Source organism: Rattus norvegicus, chromosome 5 (genome assembly GCF_021556685.1).
Source record: "Rattus norvegicus strain SHRSP/BbbUtx chromosome 5, alternate assembly SHRSP_T2T, whole genome shotgun sequence".
Taxonomy (NCBI): domain Eukaryota; kingdom Metazoa; phylum Chordata; class Mammalia; order Rodentia; family Muridae; genus Rattus; species Rattus norvegicus.
This window is the reverse complement of record NC_141538.1, coordinates 85,041,060-85,065,530: the sequence shown is the minus strand read 5'-3', so window position 1 is coordinate 85,065,530 and position 24,471 is coordinate 85,041,060. Positions and strand designations below refer to the sequence as shown.

At 38.7% G+C, this 24,471-nt stretch overlaps 1 protein-coding gene across 6 annotated transcripts in view; it reads left to right on the top strand.

Moving 5' to 3' along the window:
• The window catches only part of Astn2 (astrotactin 2), a 975,380-nt gene that overhangs the window by 358,158 nt on the left and 592,751 nt on the right, over positions 1-24,471 (top strand). For all 6 annotated transcript variants that reach the window (XM_087659925.1, XM_087659924.1, XM_087659923.1 and 3 more), the window contains 1 exon segment: positions 21,675-21,821. In XM_087659925.1, coding sequence (XP_087516051.1) covers positions 21,675-21,821 — 147 coding nt within the window.

The following is a 24,471-nucleotide window of genomic DNA, read 5'->3' as shown; positions in this document are numbered from 1 at the left end:
ATCCAATGTCGCATTCTAAAAAGATTTTCAGGCAAATGTCCTATATGTTTTGCAATTATTTTGTTTATTTTATTGGTTTTAATTTTAGAGGCAGACTCCTGCTATGTAGTCCTGGATGGTCTGAAACGTGTGTGTGTGTGTGTGTGTGTGTGTGTGTGTGTGTGTGTGTGTGTGTGTATCTTAGCTTAGAATGGACGTAATAATATATATTAGAATGGCCTAAACACAAGCCATCTCACTTGTCAGTTTTCTGAGTGCTGGGCTTAATGTCATGCATCACCAAATCTAACCCATCCCAAATAACCATCCTTCCTGTAAAAGAGTTCTTTGATTAGGGACTTTTGTGTAGTTCTGTGCATTTTGACATGACCCTGAGATGAACTGCTAACAAACCTGTGAGTTCAGTTATCACATCAAAGCATCACTTATTCCTCATTTCTAAATCTTAGATGTGATTCAGAGACTCTACAATTTGTTATAGACCAGTTGACATCTCCTTATCCCCAGTGTCATTACCACAATAAAGGTATGAACCCTTTCTGTTCACCATTCTGTCACTGTTCTGATAATTGGGCAGTTCCCTCCTCACACAGAGTGAGCCTAGTACACAGTAATATTATGCCACTTTCTATCTCAGTATACCTCAGTATTTTTCCCTGTTTTCTTAGACTTGTGGTCAAATGTCATAACTTAACCTGGAAGCCTTGCCTATTCCTGTTCTTTCCTCTGGCTTCATCCAGTGTCATTCACTCTCATTTTCACTATATTTTATAGACCTGGAGTATCCATCCCACTGCTTGAGTGTCCTTTGTTCCTATCATCAGGACTAGGACTATGCACCCTCATCTCCATTTAAAAAACAGCTTACTTAAAAATTGGTTTGTCTTAGTGTTCCTCAGACTAGAAATGATACTTAAGGTTTATAGATTCCACCCTTGTCAGACTGGAAACAACTTGAAGACGAGAAATTCAACCCTTTGCTTGACTTCCCTGACTGGAAGTATTGGTTTTATCCTCTGCTTTGTCTGGAGATTTTCTGTCATAAGCCAGAAAGCTACCTCACAGAATGTAGTGTGCCAGAATATTTCAGTGGCTCTGACCTAGGGTCAGGCAACTTGAGTTCAAATTTTTATGAGTTTTGTGATCTTACACATGAAATTTCATTTATATTGACTTAATTTTATCTTCTCTAGAATAGCTACAGTGTCCTTAATGCAGGGTAAGTACTTAAGTGTGGTAACTCTCTTTTAACAACATGAGACAAAATGGTACCCCTGCGGAAAACTGTGTCAGCCTCATTCTCTGTAACAAGGAGGCAACTTGGAGGACTTTACTCCTCCAAGAAATCTGTTCTCTCTAAAAAGGACAAGTCTGGGTCTCTGTCATTTTACCTACTCCTTCATTCACCAATTTCCTTAGTAACCAATATTACAGTACCTGATGTGCAATGCTAAGTTCTGTGCCAGAGAAAGTACATAGCAAGACCCTCCCCTTGAAAATCATGGAATCACACGGAGAATGTGAAGAATGAAAAGCATGTTTATATCATTTCACTAAGTTAATATTCAACAAAAACTATGTGTTTCGAGATGTTATGCCCTCATGTTTAGCAGTGGAGAGAAAAGGGACAAAAGAAGGTCTATCTTCCACTATTAGCTTGACTATACTGTTTTATCACTTGCAGAGTCAAAAATGACAAGTCTAAGGTAACGCCTCCAGCAACTAGTGAATCTGGGAATATAAGTCCTCCTGAGTTTTGCAAGCGCAGTTTCTATTCTGTGAGCTGCTGACTATAGGAAACCCAAAAAATGCAGTAGAATTCCTAATGATGCTGGCCTTGGTCCTGGTTGACGATTGAAATGGAAGAAGAAACATATAGTTATGTTTCCCCAGGCTGTTGTTACTCTACTGTAAGCATATCTATACCCTGTTTTCAATTCTAATACATCTGCACATATGGTCACATCTTCACATATATACATAGATTTCTATAAAATTTAGTGAGGCTTCTATTTTAGCTCTTTAGACTGTTCAGGTGTGGGCATTTTTATAAATAAATATGTGGTAATGCTGTTACTATTATTGCTTTCCCATAACTTTAACTGCACATGCAGGAAGCTCCAGGTGTGTACAGCACCTGAATTATAGTTACTTAGGGAACCACCACTGCCTTGTTGTTGGCATATCTACATTAATGATGCCTTTGCACAGCTCCTACTGCAGAAGCTATCAGCTGTGCTCCTCCACCCCTGCACAAGTAACAAGAGTCTATGTAGATGAGTGAGGGATATTTTTATAACTGCACAAAGATACGTGACATATGCATTACTGGTGTACACTCCTTCATCTAGGAGAAACTGACTTTACATGGTCTAGGGCCTGTTCTCAGAGCAATAAATATTATCTGCCAATAATTCTAAGTGTATAATAAGTCCTACATAATGGCAAGGAATAAGTGACTACTGGTCGCTGCATTCTAAGCATATATCAAACATGTACTGAGGCCTTCTTACATTAAGATATGAAGAAGTTACGTTCAAGGGCTATTAGCTGACAGTTATCAAGCTTTCCTTATCACAAGCCATTGTGCTGAAAAACTTCTTGATTTAACACAAGTAATCTTGCAAAGTGAGTATTTTAATTATTTCCGTTTTACAAATGAGAACAGTGAAGCTTTGAAAGATAAGACTACTTGTACCAGCATCCTCAACGAGTAATGAGCACTGCCTGTGCTTGATCCCAGACCCATGGGACTCTAAGGTCCATGTTCTTTGTTCTTCTTTATTGACTCCCTAAGTTCACAGTGTTAAGAAATTATTGAGTTGAATTTCAAACATAACTTCCCTGATTACAGAACGCACAGTTCTTCTGTTTCACCGGCTTCACTTCTAAGACTCATGTGTGAATAGAGAGCCTAACCACAGGGAGATGGGAAAGGCTTTGTAGAGATAAAAGGGAGCAACTAACTCATTTTTGCCTCTGTGAAGTGAGTCCCGGTTTTGTTAAGCAAATTCCAGTGGCTGCTTCCCCTTAACTCTTACAAGTGTAAAATCTCTGAACAGTGTTGTCCACGTTGTCCACGTCTCACAGTCTTGTGACTCACCCAAGATTTGACATGGGTCTTGCAGTTTTTCAAAAACATCTTCTAAATTTGAGGGTCTGTGAGCTTCCAGCTATAGATGGGAACTTTTTAGCATCTTATATAGATCATGATATGTTATCTATTACTGTATAAGAAGGCTCCTGAAAATTACCAGCTTAAGATAATGAATATTTATCATCTCCCAGTTGTATTTTTCATTATTCTTAAGAATTTTTTACATCTATTCAATGAACTATGATCATATAAACTCCCTACCTATCCCCATTTTATTTATGGTTCCTCCCGTCATATCTCCCAACCAACTACATGACTTTTTTCCCAATATCTGAAGATGTCCAGTTAATGCTGCTCATATTTGCAAGGATGTGATGCCATCCACTGAAACATAGGAATCCTATCAGTGGTTACTTCATCGGAAGGAAATTATTCTTCCCCAGAAGCTACTCATTGACAATAACATTTCAATAACGTGTGGGACCTGGAAATTTCCTACCCATTCATGCTGAGATTTTGGCTGGCTTGGTTTTGTGCTGGTCTTTTGCAAGTAACCATAGCTTCTATGAGTTCATGACTGTGATACCCATATCTTGTCCAGAAGACATTGTATCCCAGCACTCCTCTACATGTTCCTGCTCTTACATTTTTTATTCTTCCTCTTCTGCAATGCTCCCTGATCCATGGTCAGGGGGTGAACAAGTCACAGTTCCACATGTTAATGATTTATTTTCCTTGGGGTTTTATGAAGCTGTGAATCCAGGCTGGCATCATCCTGGTGCTGAGGGTGGCTCTGATTCCCAGCTTACTCCTGTGTTTATTAACAGGATACCAGTCCTCAATTGGTAGTTGTTGAAGTCCACACTCAGCACCTTGGCCAGTAGACCACACTGCTCCATAACAGAGAGACATGATCATGTCTGACTTGACCAGAGGAAGTAAATGAGAAGATCTAGAGGCAAGGAAAGCAAACTGAAAATTGGTCTTTTGAGGGCCAACATAGTGTATAAGATCCTGAAACTCTTAGTGAGTTCCATGAGAGAATTAAGTTATTAGAGACTTGGAAAGTAGTGTGATAACGTTAAGGGTACCTTTGATAACTCACCTTTCTCGATCCTTGTTCTCTTTTCTTCAAGTCATGTCTGCCTTTCATTTTGGGTGGCATATGCTTATCTCTATCTATCTATATACTTGAACAATGGCTTAGCATAGCCTCATGGGCTATAAATCTATCCAGGACATCTCCAGACTTGTCTAATGAAAGGCTTTCCAGTACTTTTATAGCCTGGCCTTACGGCTAAGCCTCCTTCTTCTCCCCCAAGTGTCTCTACCCATACCCCCTTAAAAGGTGTATTTCAATCTCTTTTCCACAAGGTCCTCATGTCCTGACAGCTTTGGGATTATGAAGTCCCTGCTGTGTCCCCAGCAGTCATCATAATACTTAACCACATTTTTGCTGACAGTGTGATTGAATGAGGATGATTCGAGATTGCAAAGTGCTGAGAAAGCCGTCTCCTAAAAGGCCTTGAGATACCATCTCAAAAACCTTATCACCTGGGAAGAGACTAGAGCTTCTTTTGTTTTTCTTTTCTTTTTTTTTTTTTTTGAGATCTCTGTCATACCTCTCTGTCTGGTCACTTCTGCCCACACTGCATCCCATATACTAACTATTCCTATCATTATACTTTATGCACAGTGATCTTCTGCCCCATCATCTCCTAAAACACACACTATCTGTTTTCTGCTGTTACCTTATGTGTGCATGACCATGATCAGCCCTTGGTAATCACCATCTGAGCCTCAAACAAGGATTAAGTATTTACTCTTCTGAACTAACCTCTGATCCTCTGTTCTGAGGCCTGCTACCCTGCAGGACATTGGGACCTTGATGAATCTGATTTCCACATTCCCATACCCACATTACAGTGCACAGTGCCATATGGACTTGCAGTATTTGTTGAATTATGTGTTTTATCCTGGTAAGGATAAAGAGGCAAGATTTCTGCAGAGGAAAGGGCTTGGTCATGGTTTTCTAGACAGTAATTGTTGAACCTGTTTTTAAATGGTGTTCTGGACTTCTAGCCAGTTTGGTTTTTCTTTATTCTCCAAGTCCTTTGTCACTACCATGACACTAGCAAGCAGAATAGAATGTGAATGGCTGGAGTGTCCCTTGCACTAAGACTGCTATTGAAGGACATGGCATATTTACGAGGTAGACTTGAAAGGTTTAGGTCCAAAATGTCAGTCTGAAATGGGTGGAGACCACTGTGTGAGGGTGCCTTTGGGCAGAAAAAGATTGCTTTTTTTCCCCCAGTTTTTAATTTTCAATCTTCTTTTATTGTTCCCTGGCTAAAGTCTAAAGGCATAGTTGTTTACCTCCAGATGGCTGTTTAAACATAATGCCTGTGTGCTTTTATGGAAATGTTAGTACTCTAAAGAATGAAGAATGGATTGGAGGACCACAGAATATGCTTTTTTTTCCTTTTAACTTAAAAGAGTAAGGGACAAGAATGTTCATCTTAATAATGTCTCCCTTCCTTGCAGCTGAAATCCCTGACCTGAAAGGATACCCTCACCTGCAGAGATGCTGTCCGTTGCCAAACAGTCCAAGTGTGACTGCTAAAGCAAACCCAGGAGCTGTGCCTCAGGCCACAGATCCTTGTAGTTCTTTGTCCCTATGAGGGGCTCTAATGGTAAACAAGCCTGCAGAGAACTAAGCAGAACAAGAATTTTGCTGGTGCCTTCCTTGTGTGGACTCTATTGATTATGATGTGAAATCTAATTCTACCGTATGAGTCTCAGTCCCTGTAATTGCCTTGTAACTTTGAACAAATATCTGATCTCCCAGAGTTTTGTTTTTTACTTCCTTCATAAAATTGGAGTAATGGTATTCCTCTTGGTAACCTGTCTTAAGGCACGAGCCAAACAATGCATGCTTAGCATTTAAGCCTCGTCATTTTGTTCATGATACGTGCATGTGCGTAAAATATTTGCTTCTTTTCCCTTTTTTGTACTTAACTATCTTGTGGTATGGGTTTTTTTTCCTAAAACCTTTTGGCTAGGAATGTCTTATTTTAAAGCTAGATTTCCCAACTACTTGGCTGGCAAGTAGTTGGCTGGCAAGGAAGAGATAGCAGCTCACTCTAGTGATGATGAGTCAGATTATATAATGATTTGAATGGGATTGATAGGATCTAACTGTGGCTCCTAGATGTTCTCTTTCCTCTGAACGTGTATCATTTTAAGTTCGAATCGCCCAGATATGCTTAACCTGGATTCATGATCATGTCTCTCCTGTGAAAACAACTGACAATTTCTATGTTTCAAATAAAAGGATGGGGAATGTACATTCCAGTTTTATATAGAAACAGATTATCTTGGAGTGGGGACAAGTCTGTGGGATTTCGAGCCCATCAGTGTGTTCAACTGGCTGTTGTAGGATTAGATTCCCACTAATCATCTATAAAAATTCAAACATGGAAGGTGCTAGGGAAGAAAGATTATGGCCTCACTCTTAATGTTGTAGTGAACCCTGTCTTTGCCCTCAGAAGTTACTCTTTGATTCTGCCCCTCAAGCATCACTTGGCCTTCTGTTCTTCTTTTCAATTTTCCATTTAAACACCAGATTCAGCTAAATATAGTGATGAATGTAAATTATGCAAAACTTAGTTTCTGCATGTGAACAGATAACAAATACTTTTAATTGATGAAACAATGAAAGATTTATAAACTACTTAGCATAATATTTCAAATATATAAAGTACTAAGAAAGGGTCATTAGCACTAGCTTTGTTAGTAACATTGATATGTTCATGTTTTGAGTTAACAGCTTCCAAGCTTGGGTGATATTCAAATATACTGAATAACAACAAGGAAGCATTGATGGAAATCACCTGTACTGTATGAAATGTTCAATCTAAGATTTCCCCGTCATTGTGAGATCATTGAATCAAGTAAGAGCAAATATTGTAAGAGTGCTCATTGGTTATTCCTGTGTGCTCCTGGTGTATTCCTGTTACTGCAATGAAAAATGCAAACTCTTGGAGAGAAGAGTTCTCTTGGATCTTCAATCAATGTCCTACTTTAGACATACTGAGAACAATAGAAAAGCCAGTGTAGGGATTGAAGTCTTAGGTGGGCATTTGAAAGAATAAGGGCAGACAATCTGCATTATTACAAGTAAAATAGAAAAATAGAAAAGTAGAAAAATAGAAAAATATTGTAATAAAAGATCATCAAAAAGGACCAAGTTTGCATTATTATTTGATGTTATCTGTAAAAAGATGTAAGAAGAAGGCAATATAGAAGTGTAAGGGAGTTCCATATTTTTAGAAGCAGCACTGCAATCCACGGTCACTGTGTACCTGCGAGATCAAGGCAAATAGAAGTAATTTGGCTCAAACATTGAAACTGGAGGTTAGTAGATTTTGGTCCATATACTATCCTTGTCTCTTAGTGGTCATTAGTCTATGAGCAAATCATTTAAATTCTCTACTTTCTCCACTGTGGTACCCAAAGCATGCTATGAATATACTGCATTTAGTAGATTCTGCATGTAAAGGACATACAAATGGCATCTTCCATACAAAATGGATACCAGATATTATTTCTCTGCCCCTATTTTCATAGACTTTGGAGTAAAGTTCATTGGCTTTATCTAGCATAATTTACAGCATCACTTCTAGCATGATTGTGAACATGCTAGATGTTCTACAAATATACCTTTGGTAGAAGTGAGTGATGGCTACTGCCTACCCCTTTTGACAATAAAGACACAGGTGGGTATTCTTTTGATTTGACCCTTAGTCATACCAGTCCTTACCTCTGCTTTGTAGTTCTCTGTCCACCACTAATGTGGGTCCAATGTGATAAAACATTTAATGAGCCTGTAATCTAGGGTTAACCTATGAAAAACCACAACTATCTTAAAAGGTAATCTTTTGTTAGCACCACCTATCTATCACTAATGAAATGAAACCAGGTTTCTCTCTTACCTTCCCCACTTCTCATTTAAATCTGAGCCCTTCTACAGTGTTTACCCTTCTAAGTCATATTCTCTACCATTTGTATCTGTCCAGAGTAATTTCATCAATTGGGTGTGGCATTTTTTTCTTGAACCTCTTGAACTGTTCTTTTGTGCCTGTCCCTTTTCCTTCTTTGCATGTCTTTTCTCATGAATTCAAAACTATTTTCTTTTAGCCCTTGGAAATCAGAATAGTAAATATATTAGGATTAGACAAGGCTGATCAGGAGACTTTTGCCAAGATTTCCCTATTATCTAGTAAGTCTTGATTTTTTTCCCTCCACTTTCAATGGAGATAGCCAGTCATACCTTTCTAGGGTATTCCAAATTTCAGTTAGAGGTTTGATGTAGTGGTTCACATCTGTAATCCCAGTGATCCCTGTGAGGCGCTTGAGGCAGGCACATCATGAAGTAAGCTCAAGAACACTCTGGACTATGTGGCACTATCCTGGCTAAAAATATAAAATATTGAAAAGAATAATGTACATTTACATTCAAGACACTGTCTTGCATAGGAACAGCCATTCATTATAGGAATATGCAAATATTACTAACAACCCTTGTTTTAAGTAACTAAACTAACACATAGTTTTCCTTCTTTGTTTCATAAGGTTATGACTCTGGATGAAAAAAGTAGGATAGATTATGTACAATTTAACACAGTGGTGTCTAGGGATTTTAGTACCAAAATACATTTTAGCACTATAAAGGAAGCAGAGAATGTAACATTTTTGAGTATGTAGAATGTAGAATATTTGAACATGGGAAAAAGATCTGTGTGCTGTAAAGTCTCATGTCAGCTTGGTACACAAACTAGAGTTATTTGAAAGGAGGAAACCTCAATGGAGAAAATGTCTCCATATGATCTACCTGTAATGCCTTTTCACAATCAGTGATCAATGGGAGAGTGCCTATTCCATTATGGGTGGTGCCATCCCTGGGCTGACTGTCCTGGGTTCTATAAGAAAGCAGGCTAAGCAAGTAAGGGGAAGGAAGTAAGCCAATAAGCAGCACCCCTTCATGGCTTCCACATCAGCTCCCATCTCCATGATCTTGCCCTGTTTGAATTCCTGTCATGGCTTCCTTTAGGGTTTAACAGCATCATGGATATAGAAGCTGAATAAATCCTATATCTCCAACTAGCTTTTTGGGCATGTTGTTTTGTAGCATCAATGGAAAGTTTAAGACAGATCTTTAAGCCACATCTTACACAGGGAACATTTTGCTGGCTTTCTGAGTTAAGACGCACTATGGAGTAGTAGAGCCAGGATCAAAGAGCACAGATTCAAATCCTTCTGTCTCATCCAGCTGGCAACACCTGAACTAGGATCTCCCTCACAGTATAGTATTACAGAAAGAGTGCTTGCCACCAGTCAGGAAATTTAGCTCCAAAACCTAATGTGGAGTTGCCATTGACCATCCTTTCACCATGAACTCCCTTCATTTTTTTCCATGCCAGCAATGGCAAACAGTGCTCATTTTTGGAATTTTGGTAAAGAACTAATGAAATCTTTTAGAATAATTCATAAAACTGGTAAAATATGTGGTGTCTTCATCACCAATATTCTTGTCAAAACATGACTAATTCAAGGCTTTGAAATTACCTTTAAATTGTAGGCATAGCTTGATCTAGAAAAAAAGCAGATAGCTTTTTGTAGTTCCTCTCAGTATCTCTGCTAATGGCTCTATGTTGAACAGGGAACCACGACTCACTCCTGAACTGTAGACCCTCTCATGAATACAGAGCTAACTACCAATGACTAGCCCACAGTGCCCTCACAGATAATGCTTAGACTCCGAAGACCACAGAGAGGGTGGAATATTTTTTAATTATAAATTTTGGAAATTATAATAAAATTACATCATTTTCTCCTTCCCCTTTTTTCATTCTAACCCCTCTCATGTACCCTTTTTACTCTTGCAAATTCATGACCACTTTTCCTTAATTAGTGATATATGTACTGTTAAATATATAAATACAAGGTGCTCAATCCATATAGTGGTGTGCGTGTGTGTGTTTGTGTGTGTGTGTGTGTGTGTGTGTGTGTGTGTGTGTGTGTGTGTGTGTTTTCAGGCCTGATCATTTGCTACTAGATAAGCAATTGGTTTGTTCTTCCCTGAGGAAGAGCATTTCTCCTGTTAACAGCACTCCTTAGTTGCCTGTAGTTTTCTGACTAGAGTTGTAGCTTCATGAGTTTTCCCTTTACATGTTTGCATGTCTATTGGTGGCATCTTTCGTCAAGTCATTTGGGCAGGTATGTTTGTGGGATTTCATGTCTGTAGCTCCTGCACATTGGAGAAGAAGAATGAGTTGAAAGATTGTAACCTCCTGAGAAATGGAAAGTTTGCTTTGAGATTGTGTCTCCAAGGCTGTAATATATTTTAGGGTTATAGATGGGTTGGAAATGGGCATCTAGCTTGCCTCTCTCTCAGTTTCTCATCTTTTCGATGTTCCCTTCTAGTAATATAGAAAGGTACTTGGAAGACTTGTTATTAGAATCAGGTAAAACAGTAAGAACACAATGAGTTGACTCAGAATCATTCCAAAATGAATGACACACTGAAGTCTGTAGGTAGCTCAACAATTATGGTGGCTGCAACTAATTGGCACCATTAACATTAGTGGGGAGGCAGGGCATTTGATATGAAACTGAGCTTGGAAACCAAATGATTTTCTAATTCAGTTTCATTGCTTTTGAGTGCACAGCCTTTGGCAAAATGTAACTATAATTGTAAACATCTCGTATGCAACAGGCAGTGAAGAGAGGAGCAATCTTATAAAGTTTCTGTGATGATTAAATGAGATAGTAATGCAAGAATTTAGTTATGATATCTGGTATGTAGATATATAAAGGGTCGTGGTAATCGTCATGAGGTGATCATAACAGTGGTAACACTCATTGGGAAAGGCTTCATAATAAAAGCCAATTTAAAAAAGTATTCCAAAGATATTCAAATTGTGACCTTAGAGAAATAAAATCAAACTTAGTAACAGTATTTAACTTGAATAACAGTAAGCTTACCGCAATGTAATTACAACTTTAGCTAAGTGGTTCAAAGAGGAATTAATAGATCCATTCTATTTAGTTTGGACAGCAGAAGTTGGTTCATAGGATGAGATCCTGGGACTTTCAGATGTTAATCAGCTGAGAGCAAAGAATAAACCAAGTTCCTTGGTAAACATTGAGCTTACTATTTCAGGAAGATCCAAATAAATATCCACACAGAGCTTTTGAAGACAAATCTATGGAAGATGAGAGATTCTAGGAATCACGTGTCACTCGAAAGAGAACATGGATTTGAGAGGATAAGGGTTTGAGAATTAGATTCAGATTAGAATAAAGGGGACAGTGAAGGACATGCCTGGATCTAAGTGGGTGAGATTCAGTATGATATAGCCACATTGAGGGATGTAACACTGTAGTTCATGAAGGATTCAGACAGAAGAAAGGAAGTGGAACATGAGCACCCACTCCAAAGTTTCTGAGAAAGCTCCAGTTTCACGTTTTTCTTCCTGCCTCTGGCATGGCACTTGGAATTGTCAGACGGTGTGTCCCAATTTCAGTTTCCAAAAATATAGCATATTGACACAGAATCTCAGGAGCTCAGGAGCTACAGGAATCCCATGGGGCACTCTGCGAGGTTAATGAGATTGTTCTATGATCTGGGCTAGTCACCCCTGATCTGCAGGCAGATTGGAGCCTCCTCATAGCCTTTTGGAATGATTTCTGAGCAGATAGAGCACAGCACTTACAAAAGATAGTGAGGGATCACATTTGGCTAGGATAAGTGCAACAATATTCTGATGGTGACATCTCTTGGTGGTAGGAGAAACAACAATTGAACATTCACTTGTGCTCAGATGTCCTATTCACTAGATATTCATTAAGCACCTACTACAATCAACTATGCTGTAGAGATAGAAAAACTTAGAATGATATGGAATATGAACCATAGCATAAACTAGATGCACATTAAATGACTGTTTTATGGGACTGAATATACGGATAAATTGCTTCTTTTGCTGAACTTAGCACCTGATTTGTAGGAGAGAAGACAGGTAGATCCTTGGAGCTGGTTGTCAAGTCAAACTAGCTGAATCAGGAGTCCCAGAGTTGGCAAGAAATCCTGTCTTTAACAATAAAATGGACAGTTCCTGAGGATTGATGCTAAGTTTATCCTCTAACCACAGTGCACAAGTAAACTTAATGCCAGAAACACACACACACTACCAACAATTGTTTACTGAATGAATTAATTATCTAATAAGAACCTCACATCTCATAAGGTAAAATTGATTCACAGGGGTCAGAAGCTAAATATAAAACCAAGAACTGCAGCATAGGCAAAACTACCACTTCTTTGTTGCTCAGGTAGGACTGGGAGTATTTAAGGAGGTGAGCTGAGGGGAAAGGCAATGAGAGTTTACAGAGCCCAGAATATATGCCTGGAATTGTACTTTCTACTGTCACTCTGATGTCCCACTTCATTCTCCTATTTAGAAATTATCAATGCCATTTTGTAGATTATAAAAGTATGGTGTTAAGAATTTTGTAGGGCTAAAGATATGGCTCAGTGGTTCAGGACGCTTACAACACTTCCAGAGAGCTTATATTTGCGTCCCAGCATCCAAATCAGGTGACTCCAAATCAGGGTATCCAAAAGTCTCTCATGGCCTCTGTGAGCATTAGCATGGTATATTCACGCATACACACAAACACATACATAAAAGAAAAAAGAAAACTATTTAATTTCCTTGTTGAAAGCTAGACACTTGTTAAATTTGATAGTTTCCATCTAAACTTCCATATTTAGAATAAAAAATCAGTTTCTTTCTACTCGTCCTCATGATTTTTCTATCCCTTGGGCTCCTCTGCCTAATGTCCTCCACTGGTATCCATATGCTCTGCCCCAGTGCAATATGTCCTTTGCAACTTCAATAAATTGACCCCTGACATGAGATCTAGACTTTTATCTTTAGGGGCTCTGAGGACAGAAGTCATGGGATATATCAACTTTAAGTTTTGCACACACAAAGGTCTGATAGTGTTAAATCTATTTTCTCCATTGTAAAATGTGATTGATTCAACTCCAAATTCAACTTAAATTTGATTTTCTTCTCTCAACTTGGCATTTCCAAACTAAGAATCAATCAAACCCCCAATTATAGACAGTGTGTGAATCAACAATGCCAAGGTATTTCTGGTTGAATTTCTCAAGCAATGCATTTTATGCCATTCTGGTCAACCATGAGAGAGGGTGAGGGGTACTAGGGGAAGAAATGAAAGGGAAATTCGATTATTAGCTTTCTGCTGTAGCAGTCAATACATCCCAGTGGAATCTTATTTCTGCAGCATAGCACCTTCCCTTGTGAATGGGGATGCAAACCAAAACTTAATATTAAACAGTGCCTTGAAAACTGTAAGATTCAGTATAACTACATTGTATGGATAGATGGATGGATGGATGGATGGATGATGAATGGACAGAATGTATATAAACACATATATGGATACAGTGGCTATATCATTGTAAGCACTGAAAAAAAAAAAACAGGAGATTTTTATGTCCTCTCTGCTTCTTGCAGGGCAATTTAATAGCTTTCATGGGGGAGGATATTATAGGATAAATGTTTTTTAGCTTAATGCTCTCTGTACAGCCTACCCTAATGTAAGTGCTTATGATCAGTCCCTTTGGCCAAAAACTCTAAAGAAGTCACATTTGCTTTTGTCCCTTTGTCAAATTTTGTTTCCATGGAAACTCCCCAAGCCCTAGAGTCTGCTTATCAGCAACTGACCTTAGTGCAGTCTTGACCTATGTATATCCTTCCTTCCTCTTGGTTTTTAATGACTCTTAAAGTAGTTCAGACAGTTTTTTTTTAGCAAATCATTGTATCATAATGCTGTTCAGTCTCATTTTTCCTACCATTTTATCCCTTATTGTATAAATTCCATTTACTATCTCATGTTTGTATTCTGTTTCTGCAAAGAAACCTTCAATTTTTAATATGTTCTACGAATCCATTTGACAGGGAGGTAAATAAGTACAGACACCACAGCAGATAGATTTTTGTATCTGTCCTAGAAATTGTTGATTTGTTAAGCCTACTGTGTGCCGCAGCAAGTGTAAAGCATTTGATAGCATCTGCCACCATCAGTTCCTTCAACATTCTCAAAGTATAGGCCATCTAAACATTAATTTTTAGGAAAAACCAGTCAATAAGCTATATACCTCCACTTCTCTTGATCATCTCTAAAGATCTTGGGTTGTGTTGATGGATTCTATGACAATGAGGGATATCATTTGTTGAGTGGTGGCTCATTGAAAGAGAATAAACAGTCTCTATTCTGGCCCTTAGTCATCTTCCTCATCCTAGGGCTCAGCTTTTTGTTGGAGGAAGTAATCCTGAAAGTGAAAAAAAAACAGTTTTTGTCCCATCCATATCTATCGCTGCATGAACAAGGGAGAAAACTACTTCTCAGAGTTGAAGGTTTTGTTTTATATAGTTCACTGAATAGGACATCACCTTAGTTTCTTTCACACGGTTGTTATAAAACATGGTGACCAAGGCAACTTATTTTTAAAAGCATTTAATTGGGGCCTTACAATTTTAGAAAATTAGAGTGAAAGGCCATCATTGCAGTAATCAGGCAGGAAGGCCTGACACGAAACAGTAACTCACATCTCGAGACACAACCACATGAGAAAAAGAGCTGAGAATGGCACAGGTCTTTTGAAATCTCCTTCCTGGTAACATGTTTTGTCTGATAAGACCTCACCTCCTAATCCTTCCCAAACAGTTCCAGCAACTGAGGACCAAGTATGCAAACATACTTGCCAATAGAGACCACTCTCATTCAGACCACCACTGACATTCTCGCCCCAAGCCACCAGCTCCAAACACCACTTGTAACCCATCATTCAGACTCTATTCATCTTTCTAAGAACTTTTCGTGCTAAACTTCTCCTTATATGCCCCTTACTGAAGAGTTGCATTCATACACTCTTGAATAGAAACTTCCACTGCTAATTGTTATGTGTGAAGTACTAAGTGGTATGATAGCTATTTAAGGAAACATCCATTCACAGCTCTAGCTTCTCGTGGACATTTTTTCTCTTAGATCACATTTGTGTTGGCTTATATATGCTGTAGAGCTACTAAAATATTGATACCCTAACCATTTGGGACAGGCAGATAATAAATAAAATTTGCTCTTTCTTTTTACCCTGTGGTTATTTTAAGTTTTAGGGATATTTCATAATTTTACCCCGAACAAGGTATAATTTAATTTATTCTTTCATTCAACCTTTGTCCCACACCTGTAACAACTGTAAATGTTCCTCCTGTATGACAAATAGACTTAGAAATGGAAAGAAAGACAGGAATCCTTTTCTTTTTCTATTTTCTTTATCTACATTTCAAATGTGATCCCCTTCCCTGTTTCCCCTCCTGAAACCCTCATCTCATCTCTCTACTCCCGGTCTCCATGAGGGTGTTCCCCCAGCCACCTACTTCCTCCTGCCTCCCTGCCTTGGCATTCCAAATATTTTCCCCTTTCCTGGTTTCCCCTCCAAAACCCCCTATCCTATCCTCTCCCCCTGCTTCTTTGAGGATGCACCCACCACCCACATACCCACTCCCACCTCACCACCCCAGCATTCTCCTACATCAGGCCTTCACCGGACTAAGGGTTTCTCCTTTATTGATACCAGATAAAGGCCATCCTCCGTTACATATGCAGCTGGAGTCGTGCAAATCCCTTCAGCTCCTTCCCTAACTCTTCCATTGGGGTCCCATGCTCAATCCGGTGGTTGGTTACCAACATCCACATCTGTATTTGCCATTCTCTGGCAGAATCCCTCAGGAGACAGCTATATCAGGCTCCTGTCAGCAAGCACTTCTTGGAATCTGCAATAGGTCTGCCTTTGGTGTCTGTATGTGGGATGAATTCACAGCTGTGGCAGTCTCTGGATACCTTTCCTTCAGTATCTGCTCCACACTTTGTTTACCTATTTCCTTTAGACAGGAGCAATTCTGGAGACGAGTGGGTGACCCCATCCTCCAACAGGGTGCCTTGCCTAAACTCTACAGGTGTTCCCTCCCATTTTGGGGGCATTTCAGGTAATCTCATCCTCACTGGGTCCTGGGAACCTCTTGCTTTCTTGGCAACTGGGACTTTCTGGTGGGTATCCCAAGGTCTCTGACCCCCATTGCTACACACCTCTGTTCAATTTCCTGACCCTCTGTATACCTTCCCTGTCTCCTCCCATACCTGATTCTGCCTCCCCCTCCCCCTATTTCTTGTCTTTTCCTCCCAAGTCCCTCCCATCCTCTACCTCCTGTGAGTATTTTATTTCACCTTCTAAGAAGGACTGAAGCATCCACATTTTGGTCTTCCTTCTTGAGCTTCCTGTGGTCTGTGAGCTGTATCATGGGTATTCTGAGCTTTTTGCCTAACATTCACTTAGCAGTAAGTACATACCATGTGTACTCTTTTGTGATTGGGTTACCTCATTCAGGATGATATTTTCTAGTTCCATCCATTTGCCCTAAGAACTTCATGGAGTCATTTTTTTTTTAAAGCTGAGTAGTACTCCATTGTGTAAATGTACCACATTTTCTGTAACTATTTCTCTGCCGAGGGACATCTGGGTTCTTTCTAACTTTCAGCTATTACAGATAAGGTTGATGTGAACATAGCGGAGCATATGTCCTTGTTTTAGGTTGGAGTATCTTTTGGGTATATACACAGGAGTGGTAAATCTTCTATAACACAAAGGATACTCTCAGTAGGACAAAATAGCACGCAACAGATTGGGAAAAGATCTTTACGAATCCTCCATCTGATAGAGGACTAATGACTAAAAAGAACTCAAGAAGTTAGACTCCAGAGAACAAAATAACCCCAGAGTTCCCAGGGACTAAACCTCCAACCAAAGAGTACACATAGAGAGACCCATGGCTCCAGCTGCATATGTACAGAAGGATGGTATTGTCTCACACCAATGGAAGTAGAGGCCTTTGGCCCTGTGAAGGCTTGATTTCCCAGTGTAGGAAAATGCCAGGACTGTGAGGTGGAGAGTAGATTGCTGGGTATGAGAGCACCCTCACAGAAGCAGAGGGAAGGGTGATGGGATGGGTATTCCAGAGAAGAAACTGAGAAAGGGGATAGCATTTGAAATGTAAATTCACAAAATATCCAATAAAAAAAGATAAAGAAAAAATGGGGTACAGAGCTAAACAAAGAATTCTCAACTGAGGAATACCAAATGGCTGAGAAGCACCTAAAGAAATGTTCAACATCCTTAGTTGTCAGGGAAATGAAAATCAAAATGACCTGGAAATTCCACCTCACACCAATCAGAATGGCTAAGGTCAAAACCTCAGATGACACCAGATGCTGGTGAGGATGTGAGAAAGAAGGACACTTCTCCATTGTCGGTGGGATTGAAAGCTGATACAACCACTCTGGAAATCAGTCTGGAATTTCCTCTGAAAATTGAACATAGTACTACCTGAGGACCCAGCTATACTACTTCTGGGCATATTCCCAAATGATCCTTTTCTTAACAAAGCAACCTGTAGGTCCTAGGCATGAGCTGTGTATAGAAGACACACCCAAATGGAAGCTATGTGATTTTCCCCTCAAGCATCTCACTGTATGTTAATAGAAAATAAATATTTTTAACATCCTAAATTTGGATGCCCTTAGATTGCTTCTTACTCTGGAGTCAAGAGGGATAGCTATGCTAATTGGGATTCTTTTTAATGATCAGTGCCCATATTACATTGATTGAAAATATCACTGTACTCCTGGAAGGGATTATGCATGTTCTGAAATGCCACCATGTTTCAGACATTGTGTTAGGCACTTAGGTACTATGCAAGGAGTTTTATTGTGTCTATACTAGACTCTCGTCTGGTGCATACTTCTTATTGAAGCCTTTATACTTACCTCCCAGTGACACATCTAAAACTAGGACATACCTCCTAATCTTTTCCAAACAGTATTACCAACTGAGGACTAAGCATTCAAATATATGAGCCTTATAACAGGATATTGAGGAAAGCATTAAGTATGCTTATCTAAGAGGAATATTAAAAAATTCCATTTTTTCTGTGAATCTTAAACAGTGATGGAAAGTGATAGGGATAAGAGAAAGTTGGAGTAGTATCTAAGGAACAACACATATCATGGACAGTATGATGATGTTGCTTACTATGCTTACTATGGGTGTATTTCAGCAATTCAGCCTTGCTAGTACCTGGGCCAGGTAGTAGAAATCCCATGAAGTCTGAATATATGATAGTTTTTAGATGCCAGGCTCATGAATGTGGACCACATAGTGTGAACAGATGCTATAAAATATCTCAAGGGGTTTCAGCAGAGTGAGTTAGCTTATGTGCCAATACCTTTCTTATCCTACAAGCAGGCAACAGAAGCAGTGGGAGCGGAGGGTAGCTGAAAATACCAACTTCATAGAAAAAGTGGGAGAGTAACTTCCTGCAGTTATGGGCTTTAATCAGGAAATATAAGCTACATTAAACCCTTCCTTACCAAAAATTGGCTCTGTTTAATGTTTTATCACAGCAACGGAAAAACAGACTAGAACAGTGCACCTCCCCTAAATAAATTCATTTAAGCTACTTGCCTACATATAAATTCAACATTCATTCCAAGGAAAGTCACAATTAGAGTTCAGCTTCCATACAATCAGAGCTTGGTACTCCATTCCTTGAAAACTCAGACAGTCCAGTCATAGTAACATTTCTGTACAATCTATTAAAGAATCTCTTTGAAACTATTCTACTCCATCAATATGTTGAATCTTTTCCCAATATTTTTCTGATAAATAACAGTGATATTTTATTAAAACTTGTGTCATTTTACAACTGTAAATAATGTATTAAAATATTTCACAACTTTAAAAAATGAGATTGTATGACTATATTTATTTTTAGAGAGAAGATACAGGACCAAAAGATATTTGGGTATCTAGTCATCTAAATGGTAATGATTTTGATGGTTGAGGATGTCTGGAACAGAGGGAAATTTGAGAAGATATGTTATTTTTTAATGGGTTGTATTTGGCATGCCTGTAGGATGCCCTCAGACATATGTGCAGGTTACCAAGTGAAAAGGTAAAGAAAAAATTTAAAATACAGTGTAAAAGCCAATAAGCTAAACCTAAAAAGTAGAGGCAAAGAAGAAAAGCTCCAAGAATAAGGATCAAAGGAGCCTCAGGGCAGACCCCTTTATATACAGTATACCAGCCCTAGAGCACTCCTGGTGATGCAGATCTAATCTACTTATTCCACTATTTTAATAAAAATTACTTTAGTTTATCCATGCAAAATTCTCCTTCACACACTCTGCCCTCTTGTTTAGGCTTTTCACAGTATGTTTAGGAATCTAATTAGAGAAACACAAGTCTGGAGTTTTCTGAGAACCTCCAAGTAAACTCCTCAGGAGTCGTGGATAGTGTAGAGTGGGGATTGTAAGTACATGATTTTATGTGTACATGTGAACTTGGGTCTGCATGGGCATATACTCTTGTGCTTATGAATATGAAGGCCAGAAGTCAACTAAAGTTTTCCTCACAGGCTCTCAACCTTGATTTTTGAGATGTGATCTCTCATTGTTCTAGAATTTGCCCTGTAGGCAAGTTGTTGGTCAGTGAGCTCTAGGAATCTGCCTTCTTTCTCCCCATACCTGGGAACACAATTACATACTGCCATGCTGGCTCTTAAAAATGTGTCCTCTGGAGGTTAAGCTCATGTCTTTGTGCTCAGAGCAAGAAACTTTCTGTCCTGGCCATATCCAAGGTCATGAATAGGGGCTGTTCTTATTCTGTGACGTGTTTATTTCACAAATTAAGTTTTCAGTCATTCTGGTGAAAACGTTAAACTGTTTCTGAAAATGAAATATTCCTCTATGACAGGTTTTATGCATGCATGATCATGTAATCATTATGGCAATCCTATGAGATACTTGATCCTATTCTCAGGATGTATTATGCCAAGTATCCCAGATAGCTTTTATCGCTGTGATAAAACCATGAACAAAAACAACTTGTGAAGGAAAGAGTTTAGTTCTGTTCATAAGCTATAGTCCATCATGAGTGGAAATCAGGGAAACTCAAGGTAGGAATCTGGAAGCTAGACCTGAAACAGAGCCCACAGGGGTATTCTCTTTGCAGGTTTGCTTTCTCTAACTTGCTCAGCTGTATTCCTCATACAATTCAAAACTACCAATCCTTGTGTGGCACAGCTTATAGTGAGCTAAGCCTTTCTCTATTAATAAACAACCAAGAAAATATCCCTAAGAAAGATCTAAGTATGATCTGATGGAGGATCACTTTAATTGAGAATTCGTCTTCCAAGGTGACTTTTGATTGTGTTACGTAGACATAAACTATCAGAACCCCTAGGAATAGAGGTTTGGAGAATGAATCATGTCCAACATCCAGTAAGGGATGTGTTAATCAGCTTTACTTCACAGTGGCAAATACGGGGGTATTCATTTGGGTTTGTAAGACTCTGGTTTGAGGGCTTTGGTTGATACTACTTTAGTTCCATTGTTTCTGATCTCATTTTGGCTGAGACTCAAAGAGAACAGTAAAGTGGGAAGAAGGGGCCAAAGACAAGAAACATCCTTCCAGCACATTTCAACTGCATGATCTATTTTCTCTACCTGGGCCCTCACCTCTACCCTAGCAGTTCCTCCAACCATGACCTCATAAATAACATCATTTATCGATTAATGGGAACAGACTACTTATCATTTATTTTTAATTTCACTTTGGAACCTAGATGCATTGGAAAATGAAGTTTCCATTATATGGGCCTTTGGTTAACATTCTAAATCTAAGACATAAGAATGGATTAGAATGAAATTTGAATCTAGAATAGTCCTCAAACAACAGACTTGTTCTGCTACCTCATAGTAAGTAAAACTACATGATTTTTTTTCATTTACTTTGTAAAGGAAGTTTAACACTATAACATTATTATCAAGAGTGGCCATTTAAACTGGAATGGGGCGATTGCCAAGTTTTAGAAGTAGACTTCTTTCTTCTTTCCTTCCTTCCTTCCTTCCTTCCTTCCTTGCTTTCTTGCTTTCTTCCTTTCTTTTTCTTTTTCTGTCTTTCTTTCTTTTACATTTTTTCTTTAATTTACCAAAGGAAACATCAACCCTATTTTGCTTAAGACAAAACCTAATAAGAGGTTGGAAAATAGTGTTTGTCCCCAACACTCTGTCAAAAATGTAATTTTTATTTTATTTGCTTTTTTACTCTCTGTCCTTGAGAACTTTACACACTTGTACAAAGAAACATAATCATGTCCACCCCGGTTTTTCCCCCAAATCTTCTCAAATACCCAACAACAGTCCCAACACAATTTAATATCCTCTTTTCCTTCCTTCCCTTCTTCCCTTTTTTCTTTTCTTCTTGGCTAATATTCACACTAAGGAACTATAGAATCCACTGTGTCCATTTCATCCACATATCCTCACCTGACAGAATTATACCCTTTATGTATTTGTTTTCCAGGTTTACTGAAAAGCCCTGTGAACAAGACAGCCTTAACACTGATTGCTGTCAGCTCCTGCATTTTGGCCATGGTGTGTGGCAACCAGATGTCCTGTCCACTTACTGTGAAGGTGACTTTGCATGTGCCGGAGCACTTCATTGCAGATGGTAAGAGCCCAGTCTTAACAATAACCCACAATTCCTTGTCACCTTGTAACCCAATGATCTATATTGCCAGGCATGGCATAACTTCAGAATTCTTTAATGTAAAGTACAGGAAAAAAAGGCCCTCCCAGGGCTCTAGAAGAAGCACTTATTACTGTAAATGCCTGATTACTAGAATTAAATTAAAGGCTGCTTTTATTACATGTATATGGATAAGGTTTGTTAACTAAAGCAAGATTTCAAAAATTACTAAAGAAGGACTGGGCTCCTTCAAAAATTATCTAAGAGCTTGATCAAGATTCTCAATCCTGTTTCAAACTAAAAATACTCTACAAAGAGTATGACATACTTAAAAGCATATGACAAAAAATCCCTATGAATTTTCTAGAATTTTTGAATGGTCTAGGGAATATTCATGTCTTTTTCCCTATAACTGTGCTTTACAAATGTCTTGGAAAATTCTACCATTTATTCTTCAGCCAATTAAATTGAATTAATGAGACACTGTAGTCACCACGGTCATTAGCAAAGTATGTCCAAAGAACTGATTAAGATACTTGATGTCTATTGCTAAAGTGCCCTCTAAAAACATCAATGTAGTTTGTTTCCTCCAATGAGGTGTGCGGGACCCTAATCCCCAAACCTTTCTCTTCACCTTAATATTGTTAGTGTGCTAAAGTTTAACATGAGTGGTTTTAAACGGTATTCTGGACTATGCAGCTTTACTTAATTTCTACTTTAGTTCTCAATAGTTAAATATATTCTTTGATTTTTTTATCATATATAAGATGTAGTCTATTTATTCTCATTTCCCACCACTGACAAATTCATTCCTTCCTACAAGTTTTTTTCCTGTTCATGTCTTTTTTTTTTCTTTGCGGCCCACTGAGTTCAACCAAGAACATATTAATGACCATGGGTTTAGGATAATCCACTGGAGCTTTGTGGGCTCAACATTGTGCACATAAACTGAAGGCAATGTTTCCTTTTGTCCAGAATCCCTTTGTGCAGAGCCTCTGCAGGACACGGAGACTGCCTTGTGACCTCTCCCCTCCTCTGTTACACTTTTAACATGTATACAAACTGAATTACATTGACGATAAAATATACTTGTGAAAGACATTCTACACATTTTATATGTGTCAGTTATTTTTCAAATCTACAAAAAAATCTCCTGCTTTGTCCCTATTGAATTATATGTACATTTAAGACTGTGTGTGTATGTGTGTGTGTGTGTGTGTAAGTGAGAGACAGAGAGAGAGAGAGACAAAGAGAGAGAGACAGAGACAGAGACAGAGACAGAGAGACAGAGAGAGAGACAGAGGCAGAGAGAGAGTGTGAAAGAGAAACAGAATTTAAGAATTGATTTCATGAAGCTCAGGGCTAAATGAATTTACCAGAGTCCATGGGTGGCTGCAAAATTAAGGTAGAATGAAAAAAAATGACAAATGTGACCTGGGTAAAATCACTGTGAATGGCCTGTTCCCAACCCAGACAAACTCTCACCACCACTCACCTGTCACACTCATTAGCTATCATACTGTAGGAGGTAGAGATAAGCTTTAGTTATTGGTTTATACATGTGTAGAAAAGAAGATAAATTACTCAACACTAGGGTGAAACAGTTCGATGGCAATTTACCCAGGCTTAGAGATGGTACAATACTTACTTTGAATGTTTATTATTTCATCTACTTTGCCTTTCATTGACTGGGTCTTTGTATATAAAAATTTGGGATGATAGTTCTATTTGACTTATAGGTATACTGTGAGCATGATACCTCCTTCTTCTTCTTTATGGTTACCAAATTCTCAGACAGCATGCATTTGGGGAATCAAAAAAGTAAAGGGGGCAGCACCTAGAAACATACATAGAAGTTCGGAAACCAAAATACAACACTGCCCCCTATAGGGAAAAATTAAAGATGAGTCAGACTGGAACTTGTTCCCCTACCAGACGGAACTGAATACTAAGTTCATACAGTGCAAGGATAACTTTGTGTTTCTTTCTCCAAGGTTGGTCTCCAGTCTTTCTATCTCAGTATCTCTCCATGTGTTTCTTATCATATCTTTTTAGTAATAGTCCAGCAAGTTCCTTACCAATCACAGATAACAGATAAGAGACAGGAGCACATTGATAAGTAAAAGTCAGTCTTTTCTGGATTAGAGAAGAGGGAAGATAAATTTTCTATGTGCTGTGAAGTACAACTGGGTAGTAACTGCAGTGCCCAGAGAAAACAGGCTGTTAAATAGCAGGAAAAGGAGTAAGAAGCAGTGACAATATCTATTTTCCTGGACTAGTGTCATCATCTAGAATTAATAGCCTTAAGTGCACAGTGATCTATCATAACTACATAAATACAGGCAACAGGTACAGTTTAATGATATTTTACATTTGTTCATACAACTAGATTATCTGTAGCCATTCCATAAAATGGCTACATACATGAAGGTAAAATCACTATGAAGCTTGTCAAGAGAACAGCTCATGTCAACTCTAAGAAGCTCCAGTTTAAACCAGGTCTCCTAAAGACCATATTCCGATGGCAGCTTTCATCCTTTTTTTTACTGTCCTCCAGGACTCTAAACTGCCAAGGTGCTGGCCCTTTCTCATCAGGGAGAGCTCTCAGCCAACCTTATCCATTGAGCTGTCT